At 43.9% G+C, this 27,042-nt stretch overlaps 1 protein-coding gene across 1 annotated transcript in view; it reads right to left on the bottom strand.

The window, feature by feature from the left end:
- Nucleotides 1-23,841: 23,841 nt before the first annotated feature.
- PXDC1 (PX domain containing 1) overlaps nucleotides 23,842-27,042 on the bottom strand; it is a 44,097-nt gene continuing 40,896 nt past the window's right edge. Inside the window, exon 5 of the mRNA XM_074987737.1 lies at nucleotides 23,842-25,510. Within this exon, the coding sequence (XP_074843838.1) occupies nucleotides 25,393-25,510 (118 nt within the window). The 3' untranslated portion in view covers nucleotides 23,842-25,392. The remainder of the gene's footprint in view (nucleotides 25,511-27,042) is intronic.

The following is a 27,042-nucleotide window of genomic DNA, read 5'->3' as shown; positions in this document are numbered from 1 at the left end:
CCTTATTTAAACACACACACACACACACACACACACACACAGGATTTTGCTGCTGAGTTTAGTCCATCTACCATCTCCTCTTCCAAGCCTTGTCCTCAGCAGACTTAAACAAAAAACCCCACACACTTAACTGATTGTCACTTCCCTCCAGATAGGTGTTGTCTATGTAGAGTGTGGTTTGGGGTACTCCCCACCCATTTTTACCAGTCAGGAAGAATGTGAGGAAATCTACCAACTGGCATATGCACAGGAAGTAGGGATTCACGGGGTGCTGCAGCCCCCCGTCCTGATTTTGCATGCGGTATCCAGGGCTGTTCCCCGGCTGCCAGCCCCAGATATAGGAGGCTGTTAGGAGCCAAGAAGGTGCAGCTTAGCACCTCCAACCTAAAAAACTGCAGACTGGCCTTTTCAAAGATGTTTTCCAATTAAGGTGCCAAGCAGCCCAAGTTAATTGGAAAAATATCTTTTAAAAGGCCAGCTGGAGCCCTCAAGTTCTCATTGCTCTGAACAAGTAGCTAGAGGGTCTCCAGACCAGCCTTAACAAGGTACTACCTACGTTTTGCTGATTGGTAGTCTATGAACATGAAGTAAAATGCTCCATTGAAGACAAGGCCTTGGATGGAAGAGTAAACCCAGTTTTTCTTGAGTGCTTCTAGCAGTTCTCAGCTAGCTCCAGTATTAAAACAAACTTGTCTTCTCTGCATTAATAGCTAACATGTTGGAAATCTATAGTATCTTTCCCCTACCGGGCTGTGGGTGGGAGATCTGGGCAGGAGCAGGCTAGGGGTGTGGGTCTAGCTGGTAGGAAGGGTGCAGGAGGATTTGAGGTGTGGGGTATGGAAGGGAGGGAGGGATCAGGAGCAGGGTGCAGGAAGAGGGTGAGATGGGAGTCTGGATAGGAGGGGCAGGAGCTGTCTGGGGCTACAGGGTCTGGGTGACAAGGCGTGCTCTTACCTTTTCAGCACCCCCAGGCACACATTGCTCTGTCCCCTCCCCCCCTGCTCCCAGACACTGCCCCTCACTGCTCTGATTGAGGCAAATTCCCAGGCTGCTGCTGCTGCTTCCCCTGCCTTCTCCTGGATGGGAGAACAGCAGCAACCAGCAGCAGAGCCCAGAGCAGCTTCTTGTCCCCCGTCCGTGTCCCCCAGCAGAGCCAATGGTCTGCATCCAGACCGTGGCTTGCCCTGATCCAGCATACGATGCTTGGGACTCCAAACCCTCCATCCTGCCACAGACCAGATGCTGAGGAGGGGGAGCCCCAAGCCTTGGGGTCTGGATCCAGACAAACCACAGGCCAGATCCCCAACCGCAGGCCAGGAGTTCCCTGCCCCTGCTGTATGGACTGAGTATAGCCCCAACTAGAGAGGAGCTCCTGTATGCTTTGGGCCAGGAGGGAGTAAGCAGCTTGTTTCCTTTCTTGAAGATCTACATCTCACGCTCTTTTTGTCCACTTTTCTTAGATCTGGAGGACAACACTGAGCTGTGTTTCACAGCAAGATGTGTGTCAAATTTCACAGCTCACTTGTGTAATATTTTTCAGCAGAGCTGTTTTTCATCTGTTTACTATAAAAGGTGACCACAGGAATCATAGTATTTACAGCTGTGACATTAGCCATCCAAAAAGATTTAAAAAGGGAGGAAAGGGTTACATTTAAAAATAAGACTAGAGGGTGAAGACTCATTAGTTTTCTGTTTCATACTGTCTTTCAAAGAGGTTCACTCATCCATTCTAGGTACAATGCACAATTATTTTCTGTCTAAGTGATCCAGAAGTGAATGTGGGAGATTGAAAACCTCTGCAGAAAGCCAATAAACATTACTCCTGCAGCCATGCCTTGTTACCTTGGTAACGGCTCATGGTAAACTCTACCAACATACAAAGGTGTGGGGAGAGATGAAAATTTTTAGATGGCTGAGTTGAATACAAAGAGCAAGAGAGCATCTTATCTGCCTAAGAATGCACAAGACTAATGCAGGTTATGCTACAGGCGGCATATGTGGATGCTTTCAGTGGTAGAGTGGTGAAGTTCTTAACCAGAAAATAAAATAAACTTCCGTGCTGTCAGACTCACAGTTACAGCTTGCAACAGTTTCTGCCACTTACTGTTGGACCAGAGGGCTTGAACTTGTGGGGATGGTGGTTGGTGCCAGTGTAACTAGGCAATTGTAAATCCTTCAGTAGCTACAACAATGTAACTGGTGACACGGGCCTTGTCTTCACTATGACAGAAGGGTGGGGTTTTTAACCACAGTCCCATTTTACCACATGGTATAATCTTTCTGAATGCAAGGCAGGTTGTAGTTTCTGCATGTTAAAAGAGAGCCCCAGTCTGCACTACAAATTTTTGTTATGTAAAAACGTGGCACCCACCTCTTGTGAACGCCCCTTCTGGCTGGGTGTGTTTGCAGATCTCAATTTATCAGGCCCCACCTGACAATTTCTCTGGATGTTTCTAGTGACCAAGTCACTTGGGCTATGTCTGCATTAGATATAGCAGTCTACCACGGATATGCGGTTTTAGCTATGCCAATTGCAGTCAACTGCTATGGCTGTCTACACAGAAGAAGATTGATGGGAGCATTTCTCCCATCAACCTTCCTTAATCCTCACCACTCATGAGGAATTCCAGGGTCAACGTTGACCCCAGAAAGCACCATTTCCTGCATGCACAAGACAAAACCATGAAAAAACCCACAACCTTGAGCAGGTCAATCTTCTGTGGCAATACAGACATAGGTTGCATCTGTACAGAACAGAGTCCAAACAGATCCTTTCTGGAGTACTAGTCCAACAAAGTCTTTAAGCAGTTCTGGTGGGGGCTATGCCCCCACGACTGCCTCCCTGGAGCATCTCAGGTTAAGATGCCATATTTTAAGAGTTCAGATCCCCTTCTGGGGGTTTACTCACCATCTAATTATAGGCCACTTCTCCAGTGGTTTATTGGGCGGGGGAAAATCCAGGCTCACCCACTACTCCAGGTCCTAACTCAGGGACCCTAAAAACAGCAGCCATGTACCAATGTGCCCTGTTAACAAAACCACTTGCAGTTTCCTGGGATAGTTCTCTGCAGTTCCAGCCTTCACTAATGCTCCAGCTTACCTCAGGGCTCTTTCATGTTCAGGCACAGGACCCAGCCAGCCAGGAGCTCTTTCTCGCTCCCCTAGTCCCCACCAGCACTGGAATGTCCATGGTGATACCATCCTTCAGCCTGCTAGGAGCACTGCCTTCACAGCTAAGGCTTTAAGCAGAAACTGACCCTGGGCTATACTGCAGCTCCTTTTATGCTAGCCTGCAACCCTCTGATTAGCTAGCCTCTTGCAGCTTCCCCTACTACTTGGCTGCTTCCTGCACAGACCCTCAAGGCAAATTGGAGCACTTGGCTCCACTACTCCTTTCCTGGCTCAGAGATGGCAGGAGTCTGAAGCCACCAACAGGGGGCCTCTAGCCCTAGTCCACCTTGTCACAGGCCATAAGCATGGCACTCAGAGGTGTGCAAAATCCAGCCAGCCAGCCGCACAATACAGACAGAGCTTTAAGTGTACACAAGCTTTCAGGTAAATTTAAGTCTCCAGAGTTTACTCTGACCCATGTAAAAACTACCATCAGCTTTGTCTTCACTAGCCTTTTCCTTTGTGTGGGCTAACTTGGCAAGGATACACCTTTTTAAAATGTGGATGAATGCTTGAACTGGGGTATCTTCCCCCATATTGAAGAACAGGATAAATGGTGCAAGTCACTTTTTACAGTAGTGCAGCATGTCTGCCATTTGGATTTGCACTGGTGCAGCAATATGGCTAATTTCCCTTGCGAAAAAATCCATGAGGTGGACAAGCTTTCTGATGCAAGCCCACAATGTATTGACATCTATCCAAGCAGAGTCAAATTAATGTTCACCTATAGGAACTGCAAAAGGATTTAAAAACAAATAACAATGATTTAAAGAGAGAAAGGCTGGTTTTATTGTGTATCCAGATACTGGATTGGGAAACAGGAGAGTTCCTCATTCTACCACTCTTTTCCTAGGAAATCTCGAGTATACAGTATTACCTAACATAACCACCCACAGGGTGGTCTAGGTGCCACTACATGGGAACCACACCTAGGTGTGTGGTTATACTAACATCTATGCCTCAGTTTTCCAGTCTGATAGCAGACTCTGCTGTGAAGCAGTGACTCTGAAAAAGTTTTGGAGGTCCTGGTGGATAAACAGCTGACCATGAGCTTCTGGAGCTACACTGTGACCAAGAGAGCTAATGTAATCCTTGAATGAGAATGAAGTAGGTATATAATACTGCCTTATCACTGGCTATGTCTACACTACAGCAGTCTGTAGCCAGAAGTCACTGTTGGAAGAGAGCTACAAGCAAAATTTCTGTCAACAGATTGCATCTGTGCATAAAAGCAGATTGAAAGAACAATCCACTCTGTCGACAGAGAGCAGCCAGACTACCCGGCACTCTCTTAACAGGAGCCAGGAAACTCACCAGCTCACCAGGGTCCCTGAGTGGCAGGGAGCTAGCAACCAGGCTGCCCCAGTCTCTCCACTGCTTACAGGACCCAAGAAACTCACCAGGGCAGCAGTCTGACAGGAGCAGCTGCCACCCCTGATAGAAGCAGTTTCCTGCTCCTGTCAGGGGCGGCAGTCGCAGTAACCTCAGACACGCGCAACTTGGTAGCGCATATCTCGAGGGTTTACTGTATACAAAGTAAATGTCCTTAAATCAAACACTGAGTTCTCAAAATCCCATTTGTCTGTCTCTAAATTTCTATTACCAATGGAAATATTTCCATCCATTTGTGTGAATAGTGAAATTGGTGTTTACAGATATTTCACTAATAAAAATGTAATCCTTCCAAGCCTAGTCATACGATATAGCAAGACAAATATGTTTTCTGAAGCTCATTCGTTTGGGTAATATATGTTTTTCAGGCACAGGTACAGAAATACAGAGAAGAAATAATTTATAAATTCTAAAATACATATGTCTGCTTCACAACATTTCCAGCTGTAAATCTGAAATACTTATTACTGACAAAGCCGCTGGAATATTTAGAATTATGCGAAAGTGGCCTTTTACTGAAATATAACATTTTGCAGATTTTTAGGCTTGTTTTTTTCTGATTCTCATGAAAAATAATGTCAGTGCAGGGCTTGGGACAAGGCCTGAGTCTACTAGGGCAGCAGCCAAAACAACAGAAGCTAACCTCTTACTACTGACAGCAGAACCAACCCCTTGCTAATGATGAGTGGCTATTTCAGACTGCATTTTGCTCTTGAACCAGGGGCTAGATGAAAACTGGCAGTGGGTCTCTGAGGCAAGGTTGGTATAGGGCACTTGGGATTCCCTGGGAGGGAAGGACCCCAGAGTGTGGAACACTATAGTAGGGCACCAGCCTGAGAGAAGGGCTCTGTGGTCAGGGAGGGATGCAGGTCTTGGTATGTGGCAGAGAACAAATGGATAGACAACAGTGAGTGAGACACTGGCCAGAAGAGGGCACTTCAGAGGCTGGAAGAGCTAATTCTCATATGGCCGGCAGGAGGCACTGAAGTGTTGAGTCATGCCTGTGCCAGGCGGCCAAACTGTAGTTCATGAGCTGCATGAAGCTCTTTTACGGTTAAAATGCAGCTCCAGTTACCAGACTGGGGGTGGTTGATCTCAGAAACTCTGCCTTGCAGCGGGCTTGTGGGACAGGGGGTTTTAACCAGAGGGCAAAGGGGTCTCAGGGCTCAGGCCCTGCAGGTTGTGCCTTCCAAGTCCCAAGACCAAGCAGGTGCACTCCGGTTCTTGAATTTCTGAAGATTGCTCTATGTGGCTTGGAGAGTCAGTAAGTTTGGCCAACCCAGAATACATCTTTGCCATGCTTGAGATATAACCCACGGAAGCACTGTTGGTCACATTTGTCATATCAATCTTATGGCGTGGATTTAAATCACTTTTGTGAATCTAGGTCAAAACAGCTCCCAGGAAGGTCTGGGAGTTTACTAGTGTGCGAAAATAAAACCTGACAGAAGATCTGTGTAAAAGAAAACATTAAACTGCTTTTCTAGACTTTTCTCCTGAAGTGCAAAGTCAGTAACTCATGATGACAGAACAGAGAAAGAGGAGTGACATCTTTGTCTAGTGTCCTAATGAAACCGGGCTCTTGCAGTTTGTCCACCATAAGCCAAAATTCAGTACTCTGCATGACAATGGCACAAACCTACTGCATGAGTGCAGCAGAGAGAGTAGAAGTTGGCTCCATCACTGTGGGTGCTACCTCAGAATATTTTGATCCACTGAACAAAGTTGTGTTCAAATACAAACTTTATTAATGTTTTTTTTTACTGTGCTTTATGATAACAGTAGGGAGGAGAGCTATGTACACAGTAATTTCTGGAACTAGATCAAATAAAATGTTCTAGTATGCATTGTTCGCTTTTTTTTTTTTTGAATTAACAAAGCTAGCTACATGCATTTGTAGACTATAACTCTGGTATCTAGCTGCAGTCTAGTTATTGGAGGTACCTGTTTGATGCTATCCAATTGCAGATAAAATTCAGAAGGCATCCCTCTTCCTCTGAAGTAATTAAGAGTCATAATTCTGTGGATTAGAGTCTCATTATCTCTCCTTTACCTCATTTTTCTGGAGTTATCTACCAATGAAAAGTCTGTTCTATCAGGAGATGTGATAGATTTTGATACATATTGATCAGTATAAAATCTTGTATAGAATCGGGCTCTGCAAATCTCAGTCCTGACAAAAGTAATAAACCCATCTTTTGTAGGTAGCACAGCCAGAGAACTGCTTTGCAATTCCCTCTTGACTCACTGACTCTCTGCCTTGTTGCTTGATTCACACAAATTCTGTCTGCCTCTGGAAAATAAAGTGTGTTTTTTGTTTTTTCAAGTCAACATTCCAGACAGTTTAATTCAGGGCACGGCAAATTCATTAGGTGCAGTGCTATTGAATTTGTATTCATTAGCAACCAGCCTTTTCTCTTTAGTTCCATCCCCTGCTCACAGCAGGTCCATTGCCTTCATCCGTAATTCCCTGAGTGTTCAGGATGAGGGAGCAAATCTCATTCTGTTTACTCTTTCTAGAATCTTTTACAGGATGAAAGAGACTAGTTCAGGGTCTTTAGTACATTGGATTAACTAACCTTTTTTTCTCCTTTACTTGATTGGTGTGCAGCTCAGCTATTATAACTGGTGCATGGCCAAGCGACAGGCCTTACAAATACTCTCCATATGCATTTCAGTAGTAACTTGGTGAAAGATGATAAATGGTTACCTCTGGGAACAGAATTATTTATGCACAGGACAAGTACGATATTTGCAAAAATGGTGCAAATTCCCCCACAAGGCCCCACCTGCAAAGTAGGCAATGAAAGGACTATCTACAAAGGAGTACCTCTCTGTCCTTCTTCCTGGAACTACCACATTCATGTCACTGCCTCACTGTGTATACTGCCAGTAAGAATTTTATTTTTGTGCCCATTCTGACTGGGGTTTATCTGCAAAATGTGGAGACTTGACCAGTAACCAATGACCTGAAACCACTAACCTATTTTGAACAGGCTTCTGAGAACTGTCCAAAGAAAACTCCTTAAGTCTCTACAGACTTAGGTTGGAATCCAACTAGAAGTGGAAGCAAAACTCTTATCACTCATATCAAATCATTTAGATTGAATATTTCTAGAAACAAATCTGTATAAATTCAATCTATTCATCCAGAAACCCAAAACCATGTTAATACTTCGTATTCACTAAGGGCTGCCCCTATTCTCTTTTTAGCTCTAGAACCATCAAGTTCTCCCAATCAAACTAACCATGATTAGTCCTGTGCCACATTTCTACATTTGAAGCCTTGCTGAGTTCACTAGCTCTGTAGGTGTAGCTGAGGAAGTTTGCAAAGTTTATTCCCTTCTGCCAGCAAATAGTGGTGGGGAGATTAGGTAGATGTACAAGCAAAGGCTACACATAAAAAGGCATGAGGGTTACATAAAAACAACAATAAAAATCACCATTCCAGAAAATTATAAAGGGTTTACTCTCATTTTTAGACTTGTGGTTTCTTAAGTACTGTATGTAGTAAATACCCTCTTATTCGTGTTCTATAAATACAAGATTTAGAGCAAACAAAAACCTGCCCAAAAACTCATAAAAAATCCCAAAAATAGACATAATTTACATGATGCTTGCAACCCACCACATGACACCCATGCCAAAGCCTTTATTTATCTCATCTATTTAGATTGCTAACTTTTCTGGGCAGAGACTGTCTGTCACTACGGGTTTATTCAGATCCCAGCACAATGAGACCCTGATCATAGTTGCAGTCTCTAGGTGCTACTGGAATACAATTAAGTAATAATAATAAAATAATGTAAGTACCAGTTGCACCCATTCTAAGGCTGCTTCCCAGTGCCAGAGCAACATTTAGGGTCTTCGTATGTTGGTGTGGGCAATAAGCAGCCTGACTGGTGTAAGTGAAAATTGTCTCCTCAGAATTGAAGCAAGCCCTGGATATTTCCAAACAAAGTCACAGAATCATTAATTATATTATCAACTGCTCCCCTCCAGAAAACTCACTGTTAAAAATAATCAGAAGTATTTTTTGTCTGCAGACTATTGAAATGGAGTTTGAGAAGTATGTACAAAATTCATTTAAATGCAGCTCAGAACATAATACATTGCAGTTTATTTCTGAAATCTTTAATGTGTGAGGTCCACTATCTCTATTTCAAATTTCATCTGCAAACCAACCAAATTCAAAACCCCAGTCGCACCAATCCTGCTGGCGTGATAACCATTTGTGTCAAACAATATGATCTGACCTGTGCACATCACCAATGTGAAGAAACGCAGATCCAAGCAGATACCATGAAACCCTTTGGAATCAAATCCTGCATTTACTCCAGTTCCCTTGCATACACTTGTGACATTTTTATTAAAGCTGATCTTAATGGAATTATTGTGAGTCAATCAGCTACCATCCCCTGCATTATCTGTTCGGAGAGCCTGAGGATTATCTAATGATATTAGCAGGTTTACACCAAAGAGAATAAAGCAACTGTATCTCCATATAGTGAGATGGAGAACTAATCCCCTGTATTGCTTGTCAGCAACATCTGTACACAGGATCCTTCACAAAATATAGCACACAGTGGAGGGTTTTGTTCCTTTCCTTGTTTAAAAGGCACACTTAGTACTTATAAAAAGCATTGGAGTGACCATCCGGGAGACTGCAGTCCTGTATTTGCCCCCTCTGAGACACACACCCAGGCATCAGCAGCAAAGATGGTGTTAATGCCTCAACCCGCTATTCTCAACTCTATTCTAAAAGGACCATTTGTAGCAGCAAAGCGGTAGCTGAGGGTATTTCTACATTTAAACCTCTACAGCAGCACAGCAGTGCTGCTGCAGCACTTCAGTATAGATGCTGCATACACTGATAGGAGTTCTCCTTTCAGGGTACCTGTCTACCCTCCTGAGAGATGACAGGTCAATGGAAAAATTCTTCCGTCAACTTAGTAGTGTCCACATTGGGAATAGGTCAGCATAGCTATGTTTCTCAGGGGTATGAAAAATCTACAATCTTAAGAAATATAGATATAACAATGTAAATTTCCAGTGTAGGCCTAAGACTCAACGACTATTCAGAGTTCTTGGTCTCCCTATGATTTGTGATGTAGGTTTTTGTCTTGTTAGAGCTGGACTGGAACCATTAGCTCATTTCAGTTATGCCACTGAGTACCCATCGGCCACTACTGAGTTGATAAGCTTTCAGTGGGCACCTTAGAGCATTATCTACACGGCAAGTGAAGGTGCAGTTATAGCCAGGTAAGTATACCCATGCCTGTGCGATCTTTGATCTACCCAGATAGGTAACCATAGCAATGTAGCCATGCTGGCATGGACTTCAGCATAGGCTAGCAATCCAAACATATCCATCAGTTTCAATGTAGACATACTAAGGAGCCCACTGAAATCTCAGAAGCTCAGCAATGACCCATGGTTCTCCTATCTGAAGGGTATTCAGTGGGATTAGGGAAACAATCTGGTAGCTTCAGTCCAGCTCTAACAAGACAAGGGATGAGCTCAAGCCCTCATCACCACCTAGGCTTGAGCTTGGGTGACCCACCTGATCCTCTACTGGAGACCAATGACTTGAGCCACACTCGAGCAAATCTGTCTACCCAGGTTGGGAGGCTCATGCCACATTGCAATGTTATCATATCCTTAAAGAGGAAGGAATCTTCTTTACCAAGGTGCCCTCAAAGATTTCTAGAGGAGCAATGTTTGCAAAAGGAGTGTGCATTTGAATTGAATAGCTGACTTTCCATCCATCAAGTCTCATTTTACAGTTTGAGAGATTTGATCCATCTGTAAAATGGGCATAGTAGAATTTCCTGCCTCAGAGGGATGTTGTGAGGATAGATACATTAAGGATTGTGAGATGCTCTGATACTATGATGATGGAGATTCTGGGGTTGACAGACAAGCAGGTTTTGTTCTCACACACACACACACACGCACACAGAAAGAAAGAAAGAAAGAAAGAAAGAAAGAAAGAAAGAAACCAACCCACACATATCACAAATATTTCCATCTAGTTTACAAGACCTCATAATTGCTATATTCTTGATGAATGTTATTTCCATATTTGTGTGTAATATCCTCTTGGTATATTTTTTCCCCTTGCATAAATCCCCAAATGCATATATTAGCTGAAACTGTTAAATACAACAAACATTACTGTACAAACATGAGACAGTTGTTCTACAGCACTGAAAATCTGAATGCTCAATGTGCTGTAAAACTTTGGAACACCACATCTGTGTGCAAATACCTCCGTTAGAAAGCCATTAAAACTAATGAAAGATTCTTAGAGCTGAGCAATAACAGTATCTGAGTAATCTGGGGGTGATGGGAAGGGGAGATAGTGCTTTATCCCTATAATACTTACATAAAAAAAGAAAAATGATTATGGGGCTTACAGGTAGGTCTCTAACACTGGATTAAACATCTATTTTAGGAATTAGTCAGAAAATACAATCTTTCTGGAAAAAAAAAGCCCACTGTTACTCTACAAACTATTCTAGTTATAAAACACTGGAAAATGAGACTCAGGAATCATAATAGAAGACTGGACTGCAGGAGACATTTGAACACACCACTACTAATAGGATTATTGGACAGTATATGGAGCTGAATGATCTTTTTTCTCTTTCCTTACTTCCTTAAGATTTGACAATATTCAAATGTCAGCTGTTTAATAACTTGGGGAAAAATTACTTTAAGCCCTGCAAGAAATGAGTCCTTTGTTCCTGATCCAACCATTAAACTATATTATATACAGTTTTAGTCTGCTCATTGTAGTAATTGTTTTGCATAGTGCTTCAAACTAATAGGCATACAGAAGCACTTATTCCAAAAGAGAATCTTGCCCCCAAAATAAAGAGGAGGGGGAAAATAGTATTCACGTGAATGGGATTTTAGAACCATAATTGGTAGGGTAATTATGTAGCATTACAACAGATCTCAGCAAAGACTTATGAACTAGATCACATGGTCTGCAGCTAGATGGATTTAAGACTTGATGTGCTTGATATCATGGCCCCACTCACTTGAGTCAACAGCAGAATTCTCACTGATTTCACAGAGGCAAGGATTTCACCACAGGTGTTTGTTTAATTTAATATGAAAACAAACAACTGAAGAGCATAATATACCTTGTGCATATTCAAATTGTTATATGCCCCTAAATTTTCATTTTTCAATATACTATCTCTCCAATCATCCACAACTCAAATACTTTGCAGACCTAGTTAGGTGCATACAGAATCTGTGGTAGCTAAGCAAAGGCCAAGGAGGCTTTAGCCACCCAAGAAGACATGGGAGGTGAGTTAGCATGATGGAAGGAGTTTTAGGATACAGGCATTGTCCAGATGTTCCTGCTAAAACAAGATGAGAACAGACACTGAAAAACTCATCATTAGGCTTCAGAATATACCTCCTACAGAAATGAACGGGAGCAGCCGACCTCTCTGTATATTTCCAGGCTTTCTGCAGACTCATGCAGACTTCACTACACTGGCAGCACTTGAAAGTTTTTCTTCACAATTATAAAAGCAGGAAAAGTAGATTTGTCTTTGCTTTTTAATGGCCAGTGTGGATTTTGGAGCAGAATTGTGCAGTAAAGGGAGGATTCCAAGGCTGTGAAACACATGGACTCTACCTGTGTTTGTGCACTGCTGTGGAGAAATGCAATTTCCAAAAATGTTGGAGAGAAAAAAAAAATCAAGATTTTTAGTTATTCCAGAGACTTGAAAGTGAAAATGACAAAAAAGGAAGAAAACAATGACACATAAAATAATCAAAAGCAAAAACTGCTGTTACCTTAAATACTTAAGCAAAGATTTTAAAATTGTTCTCCTGGCGACAGCCAGAGAAAACCAAAACATGCTACGTACAAAGACTTCCTTAAGGTACAGTGCTCATCGTTAAATCAAGCTCTGTGCTCCTTCTTCACATGCAGGCTTTTTTTAATTTAAGTGAAATCCAGCTCTGCAAAGTGGAAGCCAAGTCCCAAAAGCACTTCACTGCATTTCCACTCAGTGTGAAGCTTCACCATCAGCAATCTGCATGATGCTGTATATTTATCACTTTGAATTGCAGGAATTAACACCTACCGGATAGCGTTGTGCTCCAAGGTGTTGCCTGCACTGAGGGAAACAAGATGCATTTTTAACATATTAAAATCCTAGACAAAGCAAGTTGCATTTTAAAATGTATGGGTGGCCAAGATAAACGCTAAACTTCTCCCAACATCCGCTTGACCGTAAGACCTGATTTACACACAGAGGTTATGCAAGTATAAAGCTAAGGAGTGGATTTAAATGGCTACAAAACAAAAAAGCAGTCTTGTACCACTGCTCCAAGACTGCTTTTCTTGTTTTAAGTTACAGACTAGCACGGCTACCTCTCTTTTCAATGGATATAAAGAGTCAAGACTGTTGTTCATAGGTGTGCTGGAAGAATTCCTGTAGATGGAGGCGGTGAAAGAAGGCTTCAAGGTCACCACAGAATTGTATTAAAGTCACAGAGGAAGTAGGGCAGAGGGAAAGACCCTGGGATAAGACAGACTCTTCTGCTGGGCTGAGTTGGTAGCTGGAAAGGCTAACAATATTGTTAGCTGAGCTGTCGTTATTGTAGTTGAAGTATCCTGAGGTATGAAGTAATGTAGAAAATTTATTCTCTTTTCTCTTTTTGTCTCTATACAATTTCTAAGTTCTCAGCCAGGTCAGCAATAGCGAGACATATCTATGCTGCGTCCTTGACCATTGTGGTATCAGAGATCATTCCACCAACCAATCTTACTATACAGCTAATTTGCATGCAGCCATTTCACTGGGTTACATCAGGAGACTGCACAGAGGAAGGATTACTTGGTCCACTTGCCAGACATGCATTCAACATTTACCAGTAAAATAGCCCATCCAGAATGTGCTTTTCTGGAATAAATCAGCTATGTTATCAACAGGTTCCAATGTGATTGCAAAACCGTAGATTTGAAATAACACATTTCCCATACATTAGCAGCCTGACAGTAATACATAACATGATGGTGTTTCACACAAGGAGTAGTCTAGAAGAAATGGATAGGCAAAATTGCTGAAGTCATAGTTTCACCCTGTGCTTCACAGGCACACACTTTCAAGGGAATGACGAACTCCAGGGAGAAAAAAAATCTCCCATTTCATCAACTGGGCTCGGAACACACTGGCCCTTGCTTTGTCCAACCTGAATGATCATTGTCAGCTTATCTAATTTGCTTCTCGACACTCAATATATCTCAGAGATGGACAGTCAGGGTCCGCTTCTTTCACTTTTATTGTGTAAGCGTAAATGTAAATTATTTATGATTTGTTCCAGTTAGGTAAGTGGCCCACCTCTTGAGCTACACTCAGGGGCACAGAGTGAAGCTGGTGTACGTGCACAAAGAAGGCCTTTGTGGCGGCTCCAGTGGAGTGGGAGGTGGCTCATTCCTCTGGGCTGCAGCAGTAGTACCTGGGGGGGCGGTGTTCGGTGGGATGGGGGCCAGGGCCAGGGTCAGGGTGGGTGTTGGGAGCAGGCCGGGCTAGAGGGTGCAGGGGGAGCTATGGGCCAGGGCAGTGTTGGGAGCGGGCTGGGCCGGGCCGGGCCAGAGGGTGCGGGGGGAGCTGTGGAACATGGCTGGAGGCACCTGACGGCATGGCTGTGGGCGCCCCACTGCACAGCTGGAACTGCTTTGCCGTGCACAGCTGGAGGCACTGGAGGCTCCTCTGGGCTGCACCAGTGGTAAGTCCTTAACTTACCGGGGGAGAGGGGGGTTTAGGGGACTGGGCCTGGTGGGTGTTGGGAGCAGGCTGGGCTGGGGGGTGTTGGGAGGGGGCTGCTGGCAGGGGGGTGTTGGGAGCAGGCCAGGCCAGGGGGTGTAGGGGATGCGGGGTGGGGGCTGCAGGTGGGGGGTGTTGGGAGCAGGCCAGGGTGTGTGTTGGGGGCGGGGGGGGCTGCAGATGCAGAGGGGAGCTCAGTGACAGGGGAGCAGGTGATGGCGGGGAGGACAGAGCCGGCCTGGTCCTCCTTGCCATTTGCTGTGTGTTATTTCTTCTTGCTCACATGGGCCTCCATGAGTCCCAGCAGCAGCAAGGCCAGCAGCCCGCAGGCGCTGGGTGGGCAGTGCAGACGCCTGAGCATGACGGCCGGTGAGCGGACTGAGTGGCGTCTGCCCCCTCATTCTGCGTGAGATGAGGGTCTGGGATATTTGGGTCCCTGGATTATTTTGGTTAATCCAAATGGCGTATGAACCATGATTTGGTCACCGGCATCCAAGGGAGCATGACTCCATATGTCACCCCAGGGAAGACAATCCTGTCAGAAAACTCCCCACTGCCTTGTGGGTAGGCTCAGGAGATCCAAAGGCAATGGGAGTAAACCCAGACAGAAAATCCAGAGTGGAGACCCGAAGGTGGTTAGCAGGGAGCATTCGTCAAACCTGCTTTCTGGCATCTCCTTGCAGCCACCTCAGTTCCAAACGTACTGACTTCTGTCTTTCCTTTGGATTCAGCTGGGGCAACTGAGAGGGGGATAGTGCTGCTTGGGCAACACACTTGCTCCAAACACTAGCCCAAGCCATGCAGCGTGTAAGAGGATGCCAAATGGAGAGGACACTCTATCCTTGCTGATGTTCCGCATGGGAACAACACACGAAGTGGCAGTATGGGTTATAAGCCCCCCTCAACTGCTGAAGAGGAGGATGCCCTAGGTCACTTTCATCGGTGGGAGGAGTCATTGCACTCCACTCATCAGCTACCACCCACGTCAAGCCTGGCACCTCTGGTCAATCCACCACATCTGCCTTCCTCATTGGATGCATGGGGATAGACCAAAATTCAAAAAGTAGAGGTAAATGACATATCCACCAAAAAACGAAATAATAAATCAACTAGCCTCCGCCGTGGTAGCTGGAATGTGCAGACCATGTGTCTGGCACTTGAATGTGCCCATAACCTTATGAACACTGACTCAATACGCGATCATAGATCAACAGCTATGCAAACAGAATGTTGACATCACTGCTTACCAGGAAACCAGGCTGGCAGATGCTGGGTCAGTGAAAGAAACCAACCACACTTTCTTCTGGAAGGGCTTGAGTTCAGAAGAACACCGCCTCCACAGAGTTGAATTTGCTGTTCAAAACAATCTACTGAAATCTATCAATAAACTCACAGGTGAATTGGAACTTATTATATCCCTGAAGCTCTGCACCAAGTCAGGATATGTCAACATCATCAGGGCTTATGCACCACGTTGGTGTCATGTGCCAAAGACAAGGACCGTTTTTATTATAATCGTCAGAAAGTTATTGATTCCTTTCCAACTGGCAAACAACTGTATATATCATTGGTGACTTCAATGCAAGAGTTGAATACAACCATCAGTCCCAGCCCGTCTGCCTTGGTCATCACAGTATTGGGAAAATGAACGAAAATGGTCAAAGGCTTCTCAAATTCAGCTCTCAGAATCGGCTCTGCGTCACTAATACTTTCTTTAACCTGACGGAGCATCACAAGTTTTTATTGTGCCAGCCCAGATGCGGTCACTGGCATCAACGTGAACACGTAATGGTACTCAGGAAACATCTCAATGCTGTCAAAATTACTCGCACATATCACAGTACAGATTGTGACACTGATCACTCCTTGATCATCAGCAGAGTGAAAATCATCCCAAAGAAACTGTATGAAAAAGGAACGCAGTAAGCCAAAAATCAATACTCTCAATACCAGAGATACACTGAAATGCTCTGTCTTCTCAGAGGAGCTCATTCACAACCATGGAATGCAATACAACCTGACTAACAAACCATTAATGAAACATGGTCCATGCTGACAGATGCAATATACGAATGTGCCAAATCTGCCTTTGGAACATGTAAAGTCTCTAACAAAGACTGGATCAATGAAAATGCTGACATTCTTAGGCATCTTCTTGAAGAAAAACAAAAGGCACATCTGAATAACAGAAAGAACCCATCTCAAAGCACAAGAGATCAACGTCGACACACAAGATCTGTTCTTCAGAGAGAATCCAGGTGGTGTGCTAACCAGTATTGGGCTGACCCATGTTCTTATATTCAGAAGGCATCTGATTTGGGTGACCTAATAAGCATGTATGATGGATTGAAAAAAAGTACTCAGACCAAACACTACCAAAGTTGCCCCTCTGAAGCATTTAAACGGACAGGTGATCACAGACAAAAAGCTGCAGATATCTAGATGGGTGGAACACTACTCAAGTCTTTATTCCCATAAGCGTACAATACAACCTGGACTTGCCAACCTCATCCCAACTCTCCCAGAAATGTCTGAGCTAGATGCAGACCCTACAGAGGAGGAACTTTTTCAAGATCTTGATGCTCTTTCCGATAGAAAAGCACCAGGAAATGACAGAATTCCAGCTGAAGTCCTGAAGGCAAACAATGCTGTGCTCTTCCTCTTCCTCTGTGTTTTACTCCTAAATTGTTGGAGAGCAGGTGATGTCCCACATGACATGAAGGATGCAAATATCTTCATTTTCTATAAAAACAAAGGCGACAAGGGTGATTGCAACAACTACAGAGGCATCTCGTTACTGAGAATCACAAGCAAAGCATTTGCCCATGTCATTCTCAAATGCCTCCAAAAACTCACAGATCAAGTTTATCCAGAAACACAATGTGGCTTCAGGGCTGGCAGGTCAACAACGAACATGTTTTTGTCACTTTGACAACTGCAAGAAAAAATGCAGAGAACAAGGAAAGCCATTATTCATAGCATTTGTGGACTTAACAAAGGCATTTGACGCAGTTAGTAGATCAGGACTATACAGAATATTAACCAAAATTGGCTGCCCACTGTCCCTACTCATGCTCATGACATCCTTTCACAAAAACATGAAAGCAACAGTGCAATATGATGGGACTGTTTGCAATGAACACCGGGATTAAACAAGGGTGTATTCTTGCCCCTACCGTCTTCGGCATATTTTTCTCAGTTCCACTAAATTATGCATTTCAAAACTCACGCAGTGATGTATTTCTCCACACAAGATTAGATGGCTCTCTCTCTAACCTGGCAAGACTCAAGGTCAAAGGTAAGGTCAAGAAAGTCCTCATTAGGGAACTCCTCTTTGCAGATGATGTAGCTTTCATCACTCATAATGAAGACACGCTACAGTCACTGATGGATTCTCTATCCAGAGCCTGCAAGTTGTTTTCCCTTGACATAAGCATGAAGAAAACTGTTGTATTCACTCAAGGTATACCTCAGTGACCCAATGTCATTCTGGATAACAGTCCATTAGAGGTGGCTCAACAATTCTGTTACCTTGAATCTACTGTCACCACAAACCTATCCATGGACGAAGAACTGAACATCAGAATCGGGAAGGCAGCTACTATTTTCGGCAGACTTAAGAAACAAGCATGGAACAATCCTAAACTTACAGTGAAAACAGAGATACTAATCTAACAGGCATGTGTATTAAGTATCCTGCTAAATGGTTCTGAGGCATGGACCACCTGCTTGAACCAGGAGAAAAAATGGAACATGTTCCATCTTCGCTGCCTCTGCAGAATTATGAATATCAATTGGTAAGATAAAGTTTCAAATGCAGATGTGCTGTCAAGATCTGGCATACCCAGTTTCACAGAGATCCTCAACAGCAGAAGACTATGATGGCTTGGTCACGTGAGAAGAATGGGTGACAAACGTCTTCCCAAAGAAATCCTCTTCGTGAACTGCCATATGGGTTGAGAACAAGAGGAAGACCAAAGCTGAGATTCAAGGATACATGCAAAAGTGCCATGAAAAAAATTCAACATCGATCCAAAATCCTGGGAATCTACATCATCAGATCGAAATACCTGGTGACGATTGCTACGATAGGGCACATCATCCTTTGATAGAATATGTGCAAGTCACGCAAAAGAACTTCATCTTACAAGGAAGAACTCTCAGACTCAAGAACTCAGAAATAGACTGAAATGAGGTTATTGCAGTTGACTGTGCAAATCCAATATTGGACAGATAAGCCATGAGAGGAGCTACAAACACTGCCCATAGATTCTCACTGCTGCTGCTGACCACCCTCTCTCGAGATGAAAAGGGGCCACATACAATCTTGGCCTAAGCCTGTCCCCCAGCATAACGTACAACAGCATTAAGGCTACTCTGAATTGCATTGGCAGCCGGTGGCCAAACATTCCATATGGAAACCCAGGAACAGAAGGGAATTACTTTTTTCTGACTCCTATCCCTTATTGCAACAGTGGCAAAGGAGTTGCTACTCCAGACCTTGCAATCAATGGCTCTCCCTACAACAGTAGGCCAATTCTCTTACAGCCAGCAAACAGGTTTTGAAATTCTGTGCTTTACAGGATAGGCTCTTGGCCCCTGAATAAAGACTCAGGTCCTATGACTCAAGCAATATGCATTTGTGTTACATTTTTCTAGTACACTTTTACATTTCTGGTGCGTGCCATTGAGAGATTTATGCTGATTTAAGAATATCCAGACAACTTTTGGCACTGGTTTAATTAAACTGACTTTAAGTCATACTTATAGGGTATATAACTTTTTTGCACAGACAAGCCCAACATTAGGTGATCAAAACATAATATTTTCATAGATTAATTATTCTTTATTGTGTGTTTCAACTGCTGCTCTGAAAGCGTATCCTTGCAGATCATTTTTTCCCTCCTAGATATGAATAAAAGTCCATGTAGTACCACCACCTCTACTCCCTAATGTGCCATGTGCACTTCATAATACTATTGGAGAGCTATTACAGTAGAACTGAAATCAAGTTACCAGAGGAAAAGCAAAACATCTATCTACATTAAAAGAAAAGAAGAACTTAATACAATCACTTAGATAATAAATTTGAAGTATCTTCCTGGAAGAAGATATGGGACTAAAATTAGAGCTGGTTAAACTATGGGCAAGTTCCTCTAAATGTGTTCATTAAATATTTATTCCTTTTTGTCAAACATTTGAAGTTTGAATTTTTTTGGCTAGCTCTAACATGTGAGTTCTGGGAAACATTAAAGAAAGTTAAAGCATAAAGAGCACCTTTGCTTTTAGATTTTTAAACACAAATTAAAATGCTCCCGATACCATAACTAAATCGCGGGTAAGCCAACAAATACCAGAATAATTTTGGAAATGGTTTCTTTATTTGCATAGACTTTTCCTCTCTTCCAGTGCACTAGGAGAAATGAGCCATTAAAAAACTAGTCTGTATTGAATATATGATTTCTTTTTTTTTCCACCAAAAGGCTTTCAATTTAGTCAAATTGGGGAGCATTTTCACAGGACTGCAAAAAGTCACGTCCCTAACACAAAGAACAGCCCCCTGCCAAACTTGAAGTTCCTGCTCCAATGCACAGGCATGCTACCGCTTTGAAAAAAGACCAAGGTTGCCAGAACTTAATACTGACAATGCTGTATTTTGCGTAACCCCATTTACAAATGGTGGAACCATTTTTGTTGCAATTTTCCAAGATAATTCATTCTTAGGCTGACACTTGGCATGGAAAACTTTAGTCCAAAGTTTGGCAAAAGTAAAAACAACTGAAAACAAGGTCTTATAACTGGAGGTATTAGACAAACCTTAATTATAGCTGGTGCTGCCAACTCAAGCTTCTGTGTTTGGCCACGTCACTTTTTGATAGATCACTTTTTATCTTTATTGTAATTCATAAATGTTTATAAAAGTTTTTAAAAAGATAAACACTTTGGACTGAAAATGAGCAAAAGCTTCTGATTTAATGAGCTGCACAACTCCCAAGACTGTCTAATATTACGGAATATGAGTTACGGCTGCACGCCTGGCTGGCCTTGTCCACGATCCACCCCCATCTTCCTCCCAAAGCTCCCACAGTCTCCTGGGCTTCTGCCCTGCCACTGCTGGGGATGTGCTGCCTGCCTTCCCCATGCTCACTGAGGGGCTTGGGGAATGTCGGAGCTGTGGACCCTCTGTGCTCTGGGGGGAGGGGTGTCTGTCCCTAGAAATGGGGGGGGGTGGGCTTGGCTCCCATGTGGGAGGGTGACACATCCTAACATCATCATTCCTCACCTGTGCCTCCCTCACCCTGCACACAAGCAGGAGGCTCCCGGGGGCAGCTCCAAGGCCGAGGGCATCAGAAACATGGAGGCGGGGGGAGGGACAGCAGAAGTGCCAGCACTTAGCCTCCCAGCCAAACCAGTCAGGGTTGCGTGTCAGAGGCTTCAAGATCTACCAGTAGATCCCACTCTACTGTTTGGTGACCACTGCCCTCGTGATTCTGTCTGCACTGGGCAGGCTGCCCGGCCCTGAAATGGCAGTTCTGGGCCACACGTGAACTGAAAGCTGGGCTTCTCTGACTGCTTTGCTCTCACTGAGCCGTCTGCTGGCCTTCAGGCAACTGGGATGAGAAGCATGCCTGTAGGACAAGGAATCTGGGAGGGGAGATTGAAAGGGGCCAGTGATGGGTTTGGGAAAGACTCTGGGACTGGCTGGCTCCGGAAACTGACAGCCAATAAGCAGGGTGGAATTACACTGATTGAGAAGTAGGACAGGGTGAGAATCACCACCACTGTGGTGCCTCCTGCTGGCTGTTCTGGGGATTAGCTCTGCACAGAAGTGTGTCATCTTCTGGCGACGGCACACCTCCCTCAGTTCTGCTCCAAGGCCAACCCTCAGAGCTGGGACTACAGCCTCCTCTTTGTGACACAGCCCTCCATCTGCACCACACTCCGTGTTCCCCCTTCCAGGGATGGTATCGCAGTCTCTGAGTACAGCCACTCCCTCAGTGCTGAGTGGGGTAGGGAAGACCCAGGCCTGCCCACTTCTCAGAGACCTGGCCCAGGAAACGTGTAGGTAGCCACCACTTGCTGCGTCCCCTCCAAATCCTTTCAGTTCCTTTCCCTGGGCCACTGCCCCGCAGCCCCAGCGCCCCCTTTCCACTTGCCTCATGGCCACGGCCTCCAGATCCCTGAAGTCCACCAGGAGCCGCCTTGAGCTTCCCAGGTCTCTGCCTGAAGCACAGCTCTGTACATGGTGCATGCTGCCCTCTGCCTGCAAGGCAGCCAGTCCTCCTTTCTCAAGCTCCAGGAAGTGACTCCAGCAGCTCTGTACTGCAGCTCCTCTTATAGGGGCCTGCCTGACACTGACTGGCTTCTCCTACAAGCCCTTCTGTGACTGGCTGCTCCTATGCAGCCTCCCTAGGATTTGATTAATTCCTGAAAACCCACTGTGGGGGCAGGTGCCCCATCACAAGGAGCTAGGTGGAGAAGATTGGAACTGTCTGGGCAAAGAGACTGGGGCTGAGAACCAAAGAGGCAAGGAGGAGGTGGTGATGGAAGAAGATCAATTTGATGAGAATTTGGGTTGCAGGGGAAGAAAAGGGACTGGTGAGGAAAACAGATTATCATGAGATGCCTGAAGAGCGGAGACTAGGAAGATGTGACTGGAGCGAGGAACCAGGGTGGGGAAAAGACAGGAATGGGCAAAAGCCGTTCCACTGTAGAGTACAGGGCAGGAGACTCTACGCCCACTAAAGCATTCTCATTTCGAGACACTGGAACAGACCAGAGTACTTCTGAGTCTCACCATTTCTCTGCTGTCAGCAAAGAGCTTGAAACGCACTGGCGGTATCCCACTCTCCTCTAGTGCTATTCCACGTAGCAATAGCAGCTTGTCATCCACTCTCAGTTATGTCAAGTGCCACAGATCTGTGTGGCGGATCTAAGTCTCCACCTTGTTGATGACCTGTATATGTTGACATGCTGCCACATGAGAGAATTTAGATGTTTTTCACTTCTTTGAAAACAAAAACTTATATGGCGCAAGTGCCTGCACACAAAACCACCCAACCATCCTTTCTCCTCCTGCAGGGTTCTTACTCATTCACTGTACACCTTCCAGCTTCCCCAACAAATGACGCAAGGCTCCTGCAGACAGGCTCCTTTACAAGACAGCCCTGATTCATCTCCAGAGCAGGCCTGCCCTGTTCCCTGAAAGATGCAAGTGTCCTGAGGAAAAAATAGTATGTGATCATGTAATTAAAGAACGACTCATAACCCGTAGATGTACAGGGGATAAACTAAAGTTGCACAGCCAAAATTTTTGCGGGCTCGATTGTGGAACCTTCATTAGAGTCTTTTAAAGTAATGTTTTGTGTGTAATAAATTATACAGTTAATATTACTTGACTGTTCATGGCAGTGAGTGCTCCTGCACCCCTTACAATGTGGCTTGATTCTTATTTAGCCTTAGATCCATTTTGAATTTTAACAGTAGAGATATTCATAACTGATATTTTTTCCTTTTCCAGATTTATGTTTGGTACAAAGAATGCCTCACCTATACATGAAAGTTGCACTAGTTTAACTAAATGAGTGATTTCATAAAATGCAGTCACACGTTCTTTTGCCCCAATTTAAATCATTTTAAAGAACAGTTACCTGAAACCAGTGCAACTTCTGTTTATGAAGGAACCTTGATCTCACTGATAATAAAATGATTCTCTCACATCATCTTCTCTCCTGTCGGCAGCTTAACCTGTTTTCTCATTATAAAAGAGATCACCTGCTTTTAAACTCAGTGATAATACTACGCTTTAATATAACTTCTTATCTGTACATTGTAAAGGACTTTACAAAGAGTACGTAAGTATCACTGGGTAATATTTACAAGAATGTTCATATCTCAGTGAAAGTCAGTGACGCTTAGGCACTTGTAAAATGGAGATAGCAGGTAGAATTTTTCAATGGGGAAATTGAGGCACAGAGCAGCGAAATACAATTGCCCCAGGTCCCATCAAAGGTTGATAGCGGTGCTCAGGTCTCCCAACTGCCCGTTGAGCACCCATCCACTGTACAATGCTGCCACCCAACACTGATCAGCTAGAAGCACCAATTGAATAACTATAGCTAGTTTGGAAAAAATCAACCTCATTTAAGAGCATGAAACAAAGAAGTTTCCTACTACAATCCTGTTTAAAGAACTGCTCCGCCCTGAGAGACTATAGATGCCAGATTTGATTTCTTGTTCATCTTTTTATATCCCAAATGGCTCTACAGACGGCAGTGGTGTTAATCCATATTTATAGAGAGGTGAGATCAGCATTCAGCCCTGTAGTTTTCACTCGGGGGTTAATTATATCTGCAGCACGGGCACACGAGCAGCACAGAAAAAGCAGCAATTGCTCAACATGTTTCCTAAATTCCTGGAGGGAAAAGCAGTGGACTCAGGTCTCAGAGACTTACTTTCCATGAAAAATAACTGGAAGTCAACACTTAAAGTGCAGATATCATAATTATGGTGAGTAATTTTATTTCATTAAATATATCTTTTAAAAACATACCATGTAAAGGAATTAGGATTCTCAATAATTTATTACATACATTACCAAATTCTGTTTACTGTTGTTATACACAGAGCACTGAAGAATATACAAAAGGAGAGGAACTGTGCCAAGCTCTTCGGGATCAAGGCAAATACGATGCACAGATAACTGGTTCAAAACACACTCTTCCCAGTTCATAAATCTTGAAATTAATTCTGACTGTTAGTGCATTAAATGCTGGACTAAAGGCCCAGGCCGATCATGCAGAGTGCTGAGCATCAGCTCTTACTAGGAGTTTGGGTGCTCAGCAACCTAGGAAACAGAGCTCTGACAGAGATAAGCACTGCACTACTCAGTAGTAAAGAGTCCCTGGGGTCTGATTCTTCTCTCTCTTACTCCGGTGTAATTCCACTTCTGGTGAACAGAATTTCATTGGCATGAAACCAGTTTAGCCAAGTTCAGGATCAAGCCCACTAGGTCTATGAGGTTGGGGTAAGCAGACTATCTGAGCTGAAGTGGTTTCTTTTTTCCTGTCCTCAGAAGATACACTGTAGTGTATCTTTAATTCTCAATAGGACTTAAATCCCCCCATTCTCTGGAAAATAATACACAAAGGTAACACTATCCATCTTCCGTAAACAACAGCAACCACTGCTCTTATTTCCTGGTCCAAGAGGAAATATTATCTCCAAGTGTCTGGCATGCACAGGCCGTTGTAAGCATAGCAGGTTAGCCTTCCGATCAGCTTTCCAGAACTCTGAAGTCATTCAGGTACCTAAACATTATAAGCATTCCATTTCAGTGCCATTTTGCTCTCCTATTTCAGAAAAGGAAAGAAAAGAAGTCAGCTGTCCGATGATTAAACAAAACCCCAAAGATTAACAGAGGTAAAATAGTCAGATTATGCACTGGATTCCTGTAGGCACTGTATGGTTTTTTGTAACATCATATGTAAGGCAACTGCCATCACGTAGCTAAACAGTCAGCAAGATCTGAGACCACATAAAAGACTGACAAACAGCTTCTTAACAAAGGTGGTCTTCAATAAAGATGGAGTGGAAATATACTCCATATATTTGAGGATACCTTGTGATGATGTTTTCAGACAGGAAGCTGCTTAATAAGAGTAGTCATTTGTACACATTGCTCCATATGTCAGTGACCCCTGGTGCCAAACCACAGCATGACAGCTGATGGGTTTGTCAGTGTAGTGGTTGCAATGGGCTTCACCAGAATGACTTCCTTGGATCCAAGCAGCCCTAAAATCATGCAACATTCCTTCTAGGGAAAACGAGTTTGTTGAAGCAGCTAGTTCCTTTCAAGGTGCCTGCTTGAATCACAAAGAAGGGCTTAGCTTTCAAATCAGTTTCAGGGCATATCTGCAGCAAGTTCCCTGCTGTTTTTAATCACGCAACTTTATCCGCAGAAGAGCAATGCAATGAGACAGCAGTGAAGAAATCATCTGTATGCTAGCTGACTGGTCCCTGGATAGCTTCAGTCCAAAATATCCGTCTCAAATGGGACCAGGTGGTAGTATGTCAAGTTGGTGACATAGGCTGTTGGATCATCGGTGTCTTCTAGCTCCGAAGTAAACTCACTAACTGTTTCAAACCTAAAATTTAAAAAAAAAAAAAAAAAAAAAAAAAAGGTGGTCAAATCACTTACATAACATGGGACAAAGGAATGGAGAGCAAAGGAAAGAATGAACATATAAATTGTGGAAAGGGCATAAAATAACTGAAGAAAGATACCTGCCAGGGAACCATGTGGAAGCAAATGCTCAGACAAGAATGCCTTCTTGAGCTGTACCTCCTGGTAATGCTGCTCACCCACCTTTCAGGGCAATGTTTTTAAAAACTATTACCAAACAGCCTCAGTTCACATCCAAGCCAAGTAACAGCAGAAGGACTGTTAATGCTTTATTGCAGCTTTTTCTTCCGTGCAAACTGCTTTGTAAGGGAATGATGCTCCCAGGAAGCAACCGTTCTTCTACTACCTCAGTCCTTCATCCCAAAGGAGTGGCCTTTTGTTTCTGAGAATGCTCTACCATGGAAGGCCCATACAGCCTGTGAACCATTGACAGATTGTAATTATGTTTCTTTAATACACTTACCAAAGTAAAACAGTAGCTACCGCCAGTTTCAGAATCAAGTGTTACACAATTAGAAAGATTCCACAGCTTCAGCACCAGCATAACGGTGACCACGCACACTTCGAAACGGCTGGTTTCGAAACACAACTGCCCGTGCAGCCGGAGGGGGCCTTTCAAAATGACCCCGATTTCAAAAGCCCCTTCTTTCCATCTGGTTTTGGGAATAAGGGGCTTTCGAAATCAGGGGGTCGTTTCAAAAGGCCCCCCCCCCGCTGTACGGGTATCTGCGTTTCGAAACCGGCAGTGGTAAAATTCTTTTGTAGAATAATGGCTACTTTTAAATCCATTATTTCAGACATCTTGTCAGTCACCATCAAATCCTCTGAAGAGAGACCAAACAGAGCCTTGAAGAGTTTAGTGTAAAGTTGGGTCATCATATTCATCTGAACAGAGCAGATTGCTGCAGCTGAGAAACATGGACTACAGTCATCCCAATGACTCTATCACAGACCACCATTAGAGCACGCTACGCCGGAGATGACCCAGAAGGGCTGGGGCAAGGAAACGGCAGTCCAATCCCACAGCAATTTCCCCATCAAACTCTTTCTTTTGGCTTCTGAAGCCTCACCAGTCATTTGCACTCGGCAGGAATGTTTTAAATACTCTACTGCAATCTGACACGAGGCATCTATCTGTTTTCCATGGTCTTATGTTCAGGGTGGGAAAACTAGAAAAGCAGGTGACAGGTCCATTAAGATCCTCTCTCTTTCCCATCAATACCTCCACTGATGGCAGATGACCCTTCTATTTAAAGTGGAACATACATCATAGACTCTGCAGTATCTTAAAACCTTTGTGTGAAGCTGAACCCAGTTAAGGAATCTGCATCAGACCAGCAGTCTGATATTTAACATGCATCTGAGTCATTACAAACAAGTCTTTTTCCCAAGTGAGAGTTTCTGAAACAATAGTTCTTCAGACCGTTAATTACACACAGATTCCTTCCTCTGCCACCACTAATTGTTCCCTATTTCCACAAAAGATGTCCCATC

This window comes from Carettochelys insculpta, chromosome 2 (genome assembly GCF_033958435.1).
Source record: "Carettochelys insculpta isolate YL-2023 chromosome 2, ASM3395843v1, whole genome shotgun sequence".
In the NCBI taxonomy this organism is placed as follows: Eukaryota; Metazoa; Chordata; order Testudines; family Carettochelyidae; genus Carettochelys; species Carettochelys insculpta.
This window is presented reverse-complemented; position numbering and strand designations above follow the sequence as displayed.